The following is a 13461-nucleotide window of genomic DNA, read 5'->3' as shown; positions in this document are numbered from 1 at the left end:
TCTTCTTACTTTATCTTTATCTTTCTCACCTTTCTCTTTTCTCCTCTGCCTTTGCCTAAAACGCAACCTAGTAGCATATTTCTTAATTTCATCAGTGCCACATCAAAGAACAATGTTAAGCATCATTTATCTCTTAATTGCCAGTAAACTACTTCTTCTCCTTTTCTAATGTTTTGTGATCATTATTTTATTACTATTATCATTATAATTTATCTATATTACAGTTCAGGATAGCATGCTAATCGGGATCACCCCAAACTTCTTTGAGCTGTTTCAAATTGCTGAAATATGTCGTTCTGATTGACCGATCCAGTCTTTTTCCAGATCTCTTTGCCGTTACTTGCATGTCCTTTTTTCTATCTATAAGCGCTTTTTCTAAATTAAAGCCAATGTTTCTGGTTTGCTTGCTGATGCTTTTTTGTAGGTCAATCCAAATAGATTCCTGGGAAAACCCAAGATTCTTGAGCTCCTCTGTACACCATCTTCTCACTTTCTTCCACTCCTTATGAGATTCTCTAAATTCACTATCATTAAGCTTCTGAAAAGACAATTTTCCAAACGCGACTTTGAATATATCTCGTATTATTAGTGGCCTCACCGAAACCGAAAGTGACATTCTCACTTTGTCCAGTCTAGTGCAGAATGGATTTTGTCTATATTCAAAATCTGTCAAAGTTTTGAAGGGCGAATTTTCGGCATATATGCAATTCTGATACACCTGGATGCACTGCCATGTGTCATATTTGCGGTCAATGTATTTCATATAAGAGAGATGCCAGTAGTCCCAGAAATGGTTCTCGTTTGGGTCGATCGACCTCACTGCGTGCCTAAATATATACTCGGTCTTATCAAAGTCTAGTCCTGAATTGCTGTTGATCATATAGTTGAGAAAGCTGATATATCCGTATTTGGCAACCTCAGCTTCCCTCTGCTGAATCATCTCCCATGCATTCTGCTCTTTATCCTTGATTGAGCTTTGGAGTGTAGCAATAATGAGCTCATTGAACTCTATGGGCTGGCAAGTCATTAGATTTTTCTTCATGAACGTCATGATCTTTCGTGCACGAGCAAACTCCTTGCTTGCCAAAGCCAACTTCAACATCGATGACATTTGGCTCGCCGTGTACTTGGTTCGAAGCCCAAGAGTGGCATCCGAATACTGCGAAAGTATAAACTTCATGAGCCTCGTGTTTTTCACCCGAATAGAGTAGTTCACCATTGATGTCATCAACCCTGGTGCTATATTTACAGAGCTAATTGGCAACTGCTTGATGAGCTCAGAGACCATCGGTCTGTACCGAATGTTTTTCGAAAAGAACGAAATCATGCTCGCCAAAACTCCATAGTAGTAGTAGCAGTTAAGCTCGTTGTTGTTTGGGGTCTTGATGTCTGTGTTGTACACTATGTTGTGAAACGGCTTTATCGAGCACCAAGTACTGTACACGGATCCTCCATCATTGAAGAAAATCCTGCCCTCTATGTATCGATAGCAAAAAGTTAAGTAATGGTGAAGCGTCTGAGAGCAGACAATGCGGCTTGTCCCTGAATGTTTTCCTGCAACCTGCTTTTCGATCAAATCCACCATTGCAACTCCCATCTTGCTGATCACAGTCTCTGCTAACTTTACTTGCGATGCACTGAAGCTGTTTCTCTTTGTGAATAAAGCGGCTTTATCTAGTATCGCCACTATTTCCATTGCCGTGTATGAAAACGGCTCCACCTTAGGTGCACCCTCATTACATATGGAAACTGCTTTGAATATCCTTGCGAGATCCTCCTCATCTCTCGATGGATCTCTCAAACTCAACATTCTTACTAAATTGTGAATGTTTCTGTGATTGTACAGCACCTGCCACTCTTCAGAAACTGCTTTATCCTGATTTTTCGTCACCCAGATCATATCGCTATGTATTTTGCAGGCTAAAGCACCCAGTCTCATGTTAATGCATAGTCTAAATAGTTGTGCCGTCAACAAAATCGGTGTAGAAGCTGCTCTTACTGCAAATTTCCGCTCGGCATCTGTTCTCATTATCTTTTTTGAGAGCTCAATGGTTGTTTTTGTAATCAATAGCCAGTAAGGTTTCTCCCGGTCCGGAATTCGAAACCCTCGGCTTTTTAAATAATTAAATATGTTTAGCACCACCACAGATGGCGGAAGAACAAATAAAAGCTTCTCTATTGTATCGACATTGCCGGTATGATTCTCTTGATCAATTAAGCGCTCTAATATCATATGCTTGTCTTCTGTGCTGTCAATCAGCTCACGTGACATTTCTCTGTTTTCTTGTGTCATTGTTTTCATCTGTTCAAGTGTCAACCGTAATTTTTCGGTGTTCCTGTACTTTATTCTAAAATCATCATCTGCCCTTCCTCGACTTTCCTCCGTTATTGATCCATTGATCTCGGAGCTCAATCCTGAAAAGCTGTGATTGAATCTCGAAATACTACATCTCGCTCGAAAGACTGGTCTATAGGCAAGTTTCCTGTACAGAAATGCCATTCTAGTTCAATTCCGCACACCATGCAACTGTTCTACAAGTGAATAGTACTTGGTTTTTGTGAATACGCTGACCTTTATGATTCTATATCTATGTCAGGCTTATTTTTCATCTCCTCCACATTTCAAAATACAGGCTGAAATTTCGCTTATGCTCAGATGCACGGATGTGTAAATACCGTATGCAAGAGGGATTTGTTATGAGGAAGACATGGGAAATTCTGGAGGGTAAGAGCATGTTGTTATTGATAGGGTCAATGAAATGACTCTTGCAAAATTGAAAGCCTCGAAAATAATTGTAAGTTTTTTGTACTGTATGTGTTTGGTTGTTTGAATAAATGTAAAACTGTGGTAGTTTTAAATTTCTACTTCGTATCTGATAGGATGAAATTGGTTCAGTTCAAAGGACAAGAATAGCTTTATAATGAAGAATCATTATAATTGTTATATTCGTTAACTATATTTCTTCATGTATTTCGGCCGTCTGAACATATCCGATTAGTGCTTCGTCTATATTACATTATATATCTAGATTTATCACTATATCCACGTTTTTTTGTAACCTATCGTATTTTTGATCCGATATTTTTGATCTGAGGAAAAAATTCCCTGCTTTCGGAATTTTTCAGCTAAGTATAAATATTGACAGTATCATCCACTCCGGTATATTTATAAATTGCACTACTCCAAGCTAAGCATTTGGCATCACATACTAAACAAGAAGCGATGTTTAAGGCTGTGGCCGGCACAACGGCACTTTCTCTGGGGGCAGTGTCCCTCTTTTTCTGGGGTAGACAATCGGGATCAACACAGACAGCTTCACCAGGTTCACCAATTGGGGAATTTCCGGCAAATGGAGGCAGAAATGTTCCTTCCAAACCACAGGGAACCACCAACAATATGGCAAATCCTGGTGCCGACATCAACCCTGTCGATTATTTTGTGAAATATGGATTTCCAGGCCCAATTCACGACCTGGAAAGACACCAGGAGTTTGTCTCTGTTTACGACAGAAGAACGAGAAACCCATACTACGTTGTGGAGCACTTGACTCCGGCATCCCTACAAAAGGGACCGACCAACGGCAACAGGCGGAACTCGTTTTTCAAGGAGGATGAGTCGATTCCAGAGATTTTCAGGTCGAAACTCAAGGATTATTTCAGGTCCGGATATGACCGAGGCCACCAGGCTCCAGCAGCAGACGCCAAAGTCTCCCAGCAGGCCATGGATGAGACTTTTCTCTTGACAAACATGTCACCACAAGTTGGTGAGGGCTTCAACCGTGACTACTGGGCTTCCTTGGAGTATTTTTGCCGGTGTTTAACTAAGAAATATGGATCCGTGAGAGTTATCACAGGACCACTATTTCTTCCCCGGAAGGACCCTGTAGATGGTAAGTTCCGGGTCAGCTACGAAGTTATTGGCAATCCGCCAAGCGTGGCTGTGCCTACGCACTTCTTCAAGCTTGTGGTTGCCGAGAATTCGCTCAGCAAAAAGCCAGACTCCCAAGATGTCGCTGTTGCAGCATTCGTTTTACCTAACGGCAAGATTCCAAACGAGGTTCCACTAACATCGTTCAAGGTGCCTGTTGAGGCCTTAGAGCGGTCCTCAGGCTTGGAGTTGCTTGAAAAAGTGCCAGACACAAAAAAAAAGGACCTCTGCAAGGAAGTTCGTTGCGAGATTATCGTTAGGGACTTTAGTAATGCCGCCAAGTCGTTGCCGGCACCTCGCAAATGAGGCAGAATCCTTCTTTTATTTCATAGATGAATTGCATTCGTAATATAGTTCCATTATTATAGATATACAGCCTTACACATGCACTATTATCACGCGTTTGACTCGCCAAAAAGCCGCTGCTCGTATAGCTGCGCCAACTCGCTCACTTTGCGGCCTTTAATTGGCTTGGACCGGCCTTTTTTGTCTGTAAACGAGCCGCTGAGCTTTGTTCTCTCCTTCTGTACAATAAGATCCTTCTCTGTGTACTTTATTAGCCGTGATGTGAGCTGATCTGACGGCTTTACCAGCTCATTTGTCCACCTGCGTCTTTTCTCCTTTATCTTCGTTGGTTTTTCTTTCTCTGCCGGCTTTGTTCTTGTTTTGAGCAGCGATCGGAAATCGCCACACAAGTTTTGCTCAAGTGTCTCTGATGTTGATTCTGAAGATATCGTTGTAGCAAGTTCGGAATTTGTTTCAAATGATGTCTTGGAAGATGTTTCCAGAGATATCTCCGATGGGTTGTTTTTGGTGGAAAATTCAGAGTCTGTATGTATTTCCGTGTCTTGGATGGTGCCTAGTGCTTTGTCCTTAGAATTTTCAGAGTCTGTAGGTATTTCAATATCTTTGGTTGTGTGATTCGGTGTGGCCACTTTCTTGTTCTCTTCGTCAGTCTCTGTTTTATCATTTCTCTTAATTTGTGTTTGGTCTTTTTGTAGTTCTTTCTTTATTTCCGTTTTCTCCTGCTCACTATCACCAACCCCTTCTTCTCTCCCATCTTCTTCATTGGTATCTGCTCTATCTGCTTTCCTATCCACCACAGCATTTGCTTTCACTTCTTCTTCATTTTCTGCTTTATCTCTTGCATCAGTTCTTATTTCAGTACCCTCCTTAATTCCCCTTTCATCTTCATTGTTGTATTCTGGTACTCCTCCTTTATTATTACGCACTTTGTTTTCTTCATTATTATGCACTCTGTTTCCTTTATTATTATGCACTTTGTTTCCTTCATTATCATCCACAACCCTACTTTCTTCTCTTTTCTCCTCTATTGTTCCATCAGATCTAATACTCCGATCATCACGCTTCTCCAAAGCTGCAAGAACCCGATCTTTGAACCTTCCAAAACCAATCGAGTCCTCAATAGTAATGTAGTTGTTAAACTCTTCCAGTGTTGCAGAGGTCCCAAATACTCTAAGCCGAGTGTAGTGCCTCATTACAGCATATACAAACTTGAAAAGTGCATCAAAGCCAGATCCATCTGCATCTTCAAGGTCTGGATCATCATCGTACAACACTTTCGTGAATGCAAGAATAAGTCGCAGAATCTGTCTTCGTTTCACGTTTTCTGGAAACTCCTTGTAGTCTTCAAACACGTCAACCTCATCGTTTAACTTTTCCAGAAGCGTGTGGAAGAATTTGAACAACTTGATCAAGATGTATGAGTTGTCATATAGGGGAGGATTGCTAGCATCCATATCAGTGCTTTCAGTATCTGTTGACCCATGTTGATACACTAATAAATTGTTGAAAACCGCATTGAGTTCCTCAGCATTGTCCCAGTCGCAGCTTGTGTTTATAACCGCCGAAAGGGGAAGGATGGGCTCATAGGACTCGCTCAACTTGTATATGAATTTCATCAGGATGATGTAATGCTCAAGAAACGAAAAGTCCGACATAAAAACGCACTGGTTCCGTTTTATGCACCCGCTCAAAATCGAGATTGTGAGTCTGGTCTCATCATCAAGATAGTTGAATCGCATCACCATCTGCCATTCATCCCTTGAAAGCTTGAAGTTCAACTTTGGGGTCTTCAAATAAGCCATGAGGTTATTATAAATGCGAGAAAACTGTCTGAATGCAAACCCATTTGCTACAATAAGTGGTGTTCCGTACAAAATTGGCATCTTCCTCATCATTCTGGGTGAAAGAGCCCTATTTTTGTACACTGCCCGATCCACAACGTATGTCAGGAGTGAAATTGGCATTGCAGTAATATCCATGTTCTCTGAAAGCTGTTTCAAGTTCTTGCAATGCACAATCACGTGACTCGTACCCCATAGGGGCCTGAAAAGTTCGACAAATGACTTTACGAGCCAGTTTCCGTGCACCATGTACACCTTTGAAAGCATTTGTCTTTTTTCGGCAGTTAGCACCTGAAATATCTTTATGAGATTGAATGGCAGACGGAGCCGATCCTGAGAAGAAAGATCGTACTTGCTAAATACCGTGGTAAAGAATACTAAGCAGAAAGGTGTGTCTGTTGGAATATGTTCCCACAGTTTGGCAGCAAAGTTTCTGATGCTAATATCTGAACTTCCAGCCTCAATCAGTCTCACGGGTAAAAAGGTTGTGTCAAACACGTAGATTGGAAGTCCGGATGCCGGATCCTGCATCTTCGCCCGATACAGAAGGCGTTCCGAAGGCATTATTCAAAAGTAAGTGTGGTGAAAAGAATTCAATGCACTGAAATAAAGCCAGTGCAATTAATTGTATGTACGAAGTTCCTAAACAATCGCTTAAGGGAATTTTATAGTAGACTTAATAAGCTTATAGCCGTCTCTATAAAGGAAACAATAATTGTTCGAAGGATGCTTTAATCAATTCTTATTCTTGATCATCTGTTTCAAAGTTGGTGACTTCCGAATGGCCTCGTGTGTTTATCCTATATTTTCACTCCAACGGCCTTTTTCAATCAAGCGGAACAACTGACACAGTTCTATATACACTCTATGTCGGGTTTGAATCAGTTAATCGCTTAACGACTTCTTCACTTTCCTATGTGAATGATTATTTGTGTTTAGTATATCGTGATGATGTCAGGTAAACACACCGAGAAAAATAAGACAAAAAATAAAAAAATAAATGTTGATTCGTGAAGTTATTGGTTTGAAGCATGCGCGAATGGTATGCTCCAGTACGTGATTCTAGTATTTGTTATGTCAGGCGTTATTCCACTTGACTTGCCTAATTAGATCTCGCGAATAGCTGTTTAGTTTATTATGACATGTTGGTATGAAGTGAAGGGATTGCCATTAAAGAGAGAGAATGAGCTAAGAAAACGACGCACTAGGTTATTTTTTTATTCTGACTTCTTTACTGGGAATTTTTCAATGTGTTCAGAAGAATAGAATGTGGCAATATGAAATGCTGAATAATTCAAAGAAACAGATTTTTGTGAATTTGAATGTTTCAGTTTAAGACTACAATTTCCAGCATATTCTATTTTCGTATATAAATTTATACACAAGTCCGTCATAATAAAAATAAGAGCTATAAAAAGTATTATTGCATCAAGGCAGTTATTGGAGCTACGTTAATATATTAAAGAGAATCGGCATATTGCAATCTTCCATGATTACTTTTTGCTGTATATAGTTAGAATTTTTTTTCAAGCTTCTCGGTAATATTATACAAACACGCAACATACATACGAACTATTGAAATATTCATGAAATCATGAAGTATCTCCTGTTGTGAGTAACATAGAGAATATTGCAAGCCTGTACAGTATGAGATCCATATGAATGTATACGTAAATAAAGATTTTGTTACCTAGTTTATGCTAGTGGAGTAAGTTGCAATAGAGATGTCATTCACATTAAAGAATAATTACCTCGTTTAATGTATTTCGCTAAACAATGCTATATGTTAAAGTTAGTGTTACCAGGTTTATATAGTATTTCGATATTTATTGTAGTATATAATAAAGAGTATGTATAATGATATACAAAAGGGAATATCTTCACTTTATATAGATGTAGTTCTTGAATTAATCAGATGATATAACAATACCATCTTTCCTTACTTGAACTCCGTTGTTCGAGAGCTTCATTGTTTTGACGCTATACCTAAAATAGACGCCAGAAATTTTTGGTGTATCGACAAACGTGCAAATAGCCAAAAGCGTAATAAAGTGAATATATATTTGTGGTTGCAGAACCAATTCCATGATAATTTGTAAGACTATAAAAGTTAGAGGTCAGCAAGAAGTGGTAGATATTATTATAGATATTTAAATCAGAAGTTACATAAGTTACATAAGTTACAGAACTTATCTAAGTTAAGTTACATAACTTACATAAGTTACAGAACTTATCTAAGTTAAGTTACATAACTTACATAAGTTACACAGAGTAACACTTCAAAAGCATCAATAAGACTGAAGCAAAAATGAGTATTTCAGCACAGTGTCAACTAAATAATACAACCTACACATTCTGTAATCAATCATAACTTAACTAGAAAACATAAATACGAGTGGTAGCAAAACAGAAAGTAAACATATAAATACCTACTCAGCCTTGGTGCTCTTGGCATTAAATGCACGCAGCTGCTGGTCATAAATACGGTCGCCGGCCCGGCTGTTCTTAATAACAGCGACTCTCATAGTTGCCAACAAGTTGTGTGCGGCATTTGTATGAGAGTAAACACCACCGTTGAAGGCCATTGTGGCGTCCTTGCCGAACGAAGCCTTCAACAAGGCCTGGCCTCCAGGATGCTCTGTGAGGAAGTTGGAGCAGTCATGGACGATTCCAGAAATAATGACAAGACCCTTCTGCTTCTTGCTCTGCTCGAAAAACTCGGCCTTGTCCCAAACAGGCAGCTCGGTCAACTGTGGACCCCAGTTGAGCTTTGCACGCTCCCTGTCCAAATGCTTCTGCTTCTGCTGAAGTCTGCACTGATCAATGGCATTCTGCGAGAACCGCTTGAGGTTGTATGCCAAGCCCAACTTCGAGGTCACCCAGATGATCACCTTGGTTGGATCGTACTGGTACCACTTCAATGCATTTCTGTAGTCGGATGGGAACTCGTGGTGGAAGTTGTGGTAACCTTCACCGAAAGTGACCAAGGCGGTGAGAACGTGATCTCTAGGTGTACGGGTGTCGTCGAAAGGCTGCGTTCCGATCCAGTGGGCGAGCGAGTTCACACAGAAGGTGGCCTGCTGGATGAGGAAACTCTTGAAGATTCCTGCGTAGACAAATCCGCCCCAGAAGTCATTAAAGAAGTACTTGCTGACCAAAGCTGGGAAGAAGAATGCCATGAACACCATAATTGCAAGGTAGTGCCTGTGCTGGAACCGCACCACCGGGTCATCGATGAGATCACTGATGTCTGCCCTTGCCTTATAGCGAGGGTTTGGAATCAGGAGCATCCAGCCGATGTGCGAATACCAGAATCCCTTTCTGGCATCGTATGGGTCCCTGTTTGTGTCCGTGTACCGGTGGTGGATCCGGTGAGCGTGTCCCCACCACTTAATCGAGCCCTCGATGGCCGAGGCTCCAAAGAGTGCGTAGAAAATACGCACTGCAAGGCATGCCTTGTACGATCTGTGCGACCAAAGCCGGTGGTAGCCAGCCGTGATCGAGGCACCACTCAAAATGTACATGAGGAGGCCGAGAAGTGCGGTTTGCTTCGTGGGTTTGATCCACAGACTGCAAACTATACCGATGACTGGCACTGCAAGCACCAAAATAGTGTTCAACCAGTTGATATGCTGGTACCAGTTGTCCTTGGTCCATGGTTGCTCCGAGATGTGCTTCTCCTTTGTGTATTTCTCTTTGAGGGCCTTGTCTTTAGCCAAAAGCTGCGCCACAGAGTCTCTTGCAAGCTCCTCCGCAGTAACCTGAGTCATCGACTTAGTTCCATCAGCTTGCCTCCTATTCCCGAGGCAACCACACGACGGGTTGCTTTGTCTGTACCGGCAGCCACCGCATTTGCCATTGTAATGTCGAGAGTAGGCACTTTCGACATGTTGTGTGTATTATTGATCTGTGCGCTAACTGTGATGAAAGGAAAGGATAAAATGTGTCAGGATAGAATCCACGATCTAATGCTAGTGCCAGGTGAATAAAGCAAATTCAAAGAACCAAATGCAATCCTGCGATGCTTGGATTAACGAGATGTAAACTAAGAAGGAGAGATTACGTAGCAAGGAAAGACCAACTGTCGAAACTTAAAAAAGGACAGATGAGTGTATTTATATATGTAAGGGCGGATAAAGAAATTACACCTGTGATACAAAATGCATGCTGCTTACAGGCGAATCAAATGTTGGTTCCCAGAGGCAGGCTACGCCCGAATAGGAAAGGGATGGATCGATGCGTGCGATGCTGAAAACAAAAGAAATGGAAATTCATTTTTTTTTTTGGGGCCACACCATGTGTCACATCTTGCTGGATAGTGCCTATTACCCCTATCGCTGGCAATCAATATATTGCAAATTTTCCGCCCCTATTGGTTTAAAGCCACTTATAACTCGCAGCCGCTTGGAATTTGTCCAACGAATATGGGGTTACCCAAAAAAAAAAAAAAAAAAAAAAAAAAAGTGGCCTGCTTCAGTCATGGGGTGGGATTTTCTGGGGTGAATAATTTCTACTACGCCGTTTTTCAGCCACTTGTTTAATTTTTCCCCTTTCGCTTCCCCGGGAGGCTGATGATTTCAAGGATTTTCTTTTCCCGGCATTAGATATCAGATTGGAAAGATAACATTAATACATCTGATAACATTTAAAATCCCGTAGATCAATAGAAAAGCAAAAGCCTATTTTTAATTACAAGTAGACTATCTTCTTCAAAGATCATGTCAAACCTTTTTCACTTTTCGTGAAACCAACAATCTTTTTGCACTTAACACCTCTTCATCTCTACAGCTCGTACAGCTAGATCGTTTAGATTAACAAATCCAAAGACTAAAATTACATTTACAGCAATTTTTTTATCTTCTTTCCAGCTCACCTGTGATATCTTGTCTACTGAATCATCAACCCAACGTCACTTTTTGATATACGTCGCCTTTCAGCCCAACTTCATAATTTTTAAACGGTTTCTCCCTAACGTAATCGTGGGATTAAAATGTCAATTTCCCACTGTTTGGCATACCATAAAAAATTCTCGATGCTCATCTCCCAGATTTCAGCATGCTCCTTCTTATCGACCGTTTTTTTTGGTCCATTTAATTGTCCCGGCTATCTCGCTCGGCATAACTACTTTTGATTGTTGGTTAACTTTAAAAAACTTTTTTTTTTGAAATTTTCGTACCTATCAATCTTTATCGCTAAAAATACCCAACAATTTTTTTAGAGTTCTTGGCTTCTTACCACCTCGGAGTAAATAATATTTTCTCCAATTCTCGGCAGACGTATGCAGACGCGTCGATGTTGTTATGATGAAGAGGTAGGTTTTGGACATGGCATTACCTGGCAAATCAACTTTCTATTAAATAGCTACCAACTATATTGAGACATTTCACCATATTATTTTATGCCATGAATTTATTCCTTTGGAATACTGTGCTTAGCTAGCAATTTGCCGAATTGCTTTTTTTTGATTTACATTCCCAAATGCACCATTGTAAAACGACAAAAATTTTGGAAGCAACTCACTTCATCATTCGGTTTTGCCACTACATATATACCATTTCTCCACATATTTTTGTTTCAATCGTGTCCTTTGCGGCTTTATCGAGGCTCTGTTGCTCATATATTCTTGGTGCTTACCACAAAAACCTTTGTAATACGAATATCATGAAAGGACTCTACTCAAAGTTATTGAACTGCATTCGTAATAAGGGATTTCCTTTGAACACATAAGCAGATGATAAGTACACTATAAATGGAAATGGACACAAAATTAAGAAATATGTTTAATTGAGGGTACAAGTGGTTCATCAATACCTACAATGGAAATCTAGCATTTACATTTTTTATTGTAGTATAACATATACATGCATTTCTAAACGGCGTTCAAAGGGTATATACAAAATTAATGATGAAATTTCATCCTTCGAAATATCTTAAGATAGGCCCAAGTACTTGGCATGAAACTCACACTGTTCAGGAACAAACGTTGAAACAAAGTAGTAGGCATGATCATATCCTTCAGCATACTTAAGATGAATAAGGCCATCCAATTTTGTACCTTTGGAAGCCTCCAAAAAGTACTCAGGTATTAAATCTTTTATTCCCTGGTCACTGGTTCCCTGATGAATCAAGATAGGTCTTTTTGGCCCGTCATAGTGCTTAATTAGGCAGGAAGGATCATAATTGGTCCATTTTGACTCATCAGCTCCAAGGAACAGTTTGAAATACTTTTGACCATTTTTGACACCTATTGGGTGTGTTAGTGGAGCAAAAGCTGAGCAGGATTTAAAAAGAACAGGGTTACGTAAGTAAATAATAAGCGCACCCATTCCACCCATGGAATGTCCACAAATAGACATACGATCGAGGTTTAGCTTTGTATATTCTTTTCTGATACTGGGTAACAAATCTTTCAAAATGTAGGAGTACATGTGGAAATTCTTGCTCCATGGCTCCTGAGTAGCATCAAGATACATTCCGGCACCAATTCCATTTTTCAACCTCTCATCTTCTAACCTTGGTGAAGTATCAGGCAAGATCACCGCAAAGCCATACTTATTGGCTGAAGGTGGAACATAGGCCTTTTCTGAAATGTTATCAGGGGTGGAATTAAGCCCAGATAGGAAGAGAAGCACCGGAAGTTGTTCCTTGTGATCAGGATCAAAGTATTGATGGGGAAGATAAAGATTCAAATTCATCTTGCAATTGTTAACGGTAGATTCATGCGAAAGCTTTAACATCTTACCTCCAAAGGAGGCAAAGGATTCTTCGATTGTGAAGGCCATTATTGGTGTTGAGTATTTTTGATATATATCCAGGAAATAACATATTAATTTGAGATTAACTTGAGACTACATTTGAAGGTTGTTAGGGATCATGTGCATAACTACGAGTATTTGTACTTTGCAATCCAAATCGCATATTGAAAAAAGAACTCGCGGAGTTCATTGATCCATTATTGGAGAAGAATAGGAAAATATAATAATGCATCGTCCATGAAAGAATACGGTGATTAGAATTGTTTGTGGGGTATCATTACTGAATTTTTTTGAATGACCCGAAGGAAACTTATCGGGTTTTGCGTTAATAATAGAGATCGAGAAGCACAATCTTACCGTTTGTTGGTGATTTTAAGCCAACAGTTTAGTTAGTATAAATAGGATGCTTTTTTTAGATTGCGGGGACTTCGAACAACAGATAGCATAAGTGAAATATATTCTTTGAGGAAATGAAATGGAATAGAACACCGATGAATAAAAAAACACTGGTTAATTCCATATGAACGTATTGCCAGAGTTAGGGACGTCACAAAATCAGACATGGTTTAATTTAAACCAGAAGCATGATGTGTGTTATGTAATAGCTTTAGACGGATACCAAACCTCTAAT

At 40.0% G+C, this 13461-nt stretch overlaps 5 protein-coding genes across 5 annotated transcripts; 1 reads left to right on the top strand and 4 right to left on the bottom strand.

The window, feature by feature from the left end:
- Nucleotides 1–238: 238 nt before the first annotated feature.
- Nucleotides 239–2500, bottom strand: BRETT_001315 (uncharacterized protein; the record flags this gene model as incomplete). Its single annotated transcript, XM_041279869.1, has 1 exon — nt 239–2500. One exon carries the CDS (start codon nt 2498–2500, stop codon nt 239–241), a length of 2262 nt encoding a protein of 753 aa, XP_041138083.1.
- A 723-nt stretch (nt 2501–3223) lies between these two features.
- On the top strand, nt 3224–4234 carry NUC1 (nuclease; the record flags this gene model as incomplete). Its single annotated transcript, XM_041279868.1, has 1 exon — nt 3224–4234. One exon carries the CDS (start codon nt 3224–3226, stop codon nt 4232–4234), a length of 1011 nt encoding a protein of 336 aa, XP_041138082.1.
- Nucleotides 4235–4323: 89 nt separating this feature from the next.
- On the bottom strand, nt 4324–6639 carry BRETT_001313 (uncharacterized protein; the record flags this gene model as incomplete). Its single annotated transcript, XM_041279867.1, has 1 exon — nt 4324–6639. One exon carries the CDS (start codon nt 6637–6639, stop codon nt 4324–4326), a length of 2316 nt encoding a protein of 771 aa, XP_041138081.1.
- A 1865-nt stretch (nt 6640–8504) lies between these two features.
- On the bottom strand, nt 8505–9964 carry BRETT_001312 (uncharacterized protein; the record flags this gene model as incomplete). Its single annotated transcript, XM_041279866.1, has 2 exons — nt 8505–9862; nt 9892–9964. The coding sequence occupies 2 exons, from the start codon at nt 9962–9964 to the stop codon at nt 8505–8507; spliced, it is 1431 nt and encodes a 476-aa protein (XP_041138080.1).
- A 2041-nt stretch (nt 9965–12005) lies between these two features.
- On the bottom strand, nt 12006–12857 carry BRETT_001311 (uncharacterized protein; the record flags this gene model as incomplete). The annotated part of the gene is made up of 1 exon (XM_041279865.1): nt 12006–12857. The coding sequence occupies one exon, from the start codon at nt 12855–12857 to the stop codon at nt 12006–12008; it is 852 nt and encodes a 283-aa protein (XP_041138079.1).
- Between the last annotated feature and the right edge of the window lie 604 nt (nt 12858–13461).

Source organism: Brettanomyces bruxellensis, chromosome 8, assembly GCF_011074885.1.
Source record: "Brettanomyces bruxellensis chromosome 8, complete sequence".
Taxonomy (NCBI): Eukaryota; Fungi; Ascomycota; class Pichiomycetes; order Pichiales; family Pichiaceae; genus Brettanomyces; species Brettanomyces bruxellensis.
The sequence above is the reverse complement of the archived record's forward strand: the minus strand, read 5'-3'. Positions and strand labels throughout refer to the sequence as shown.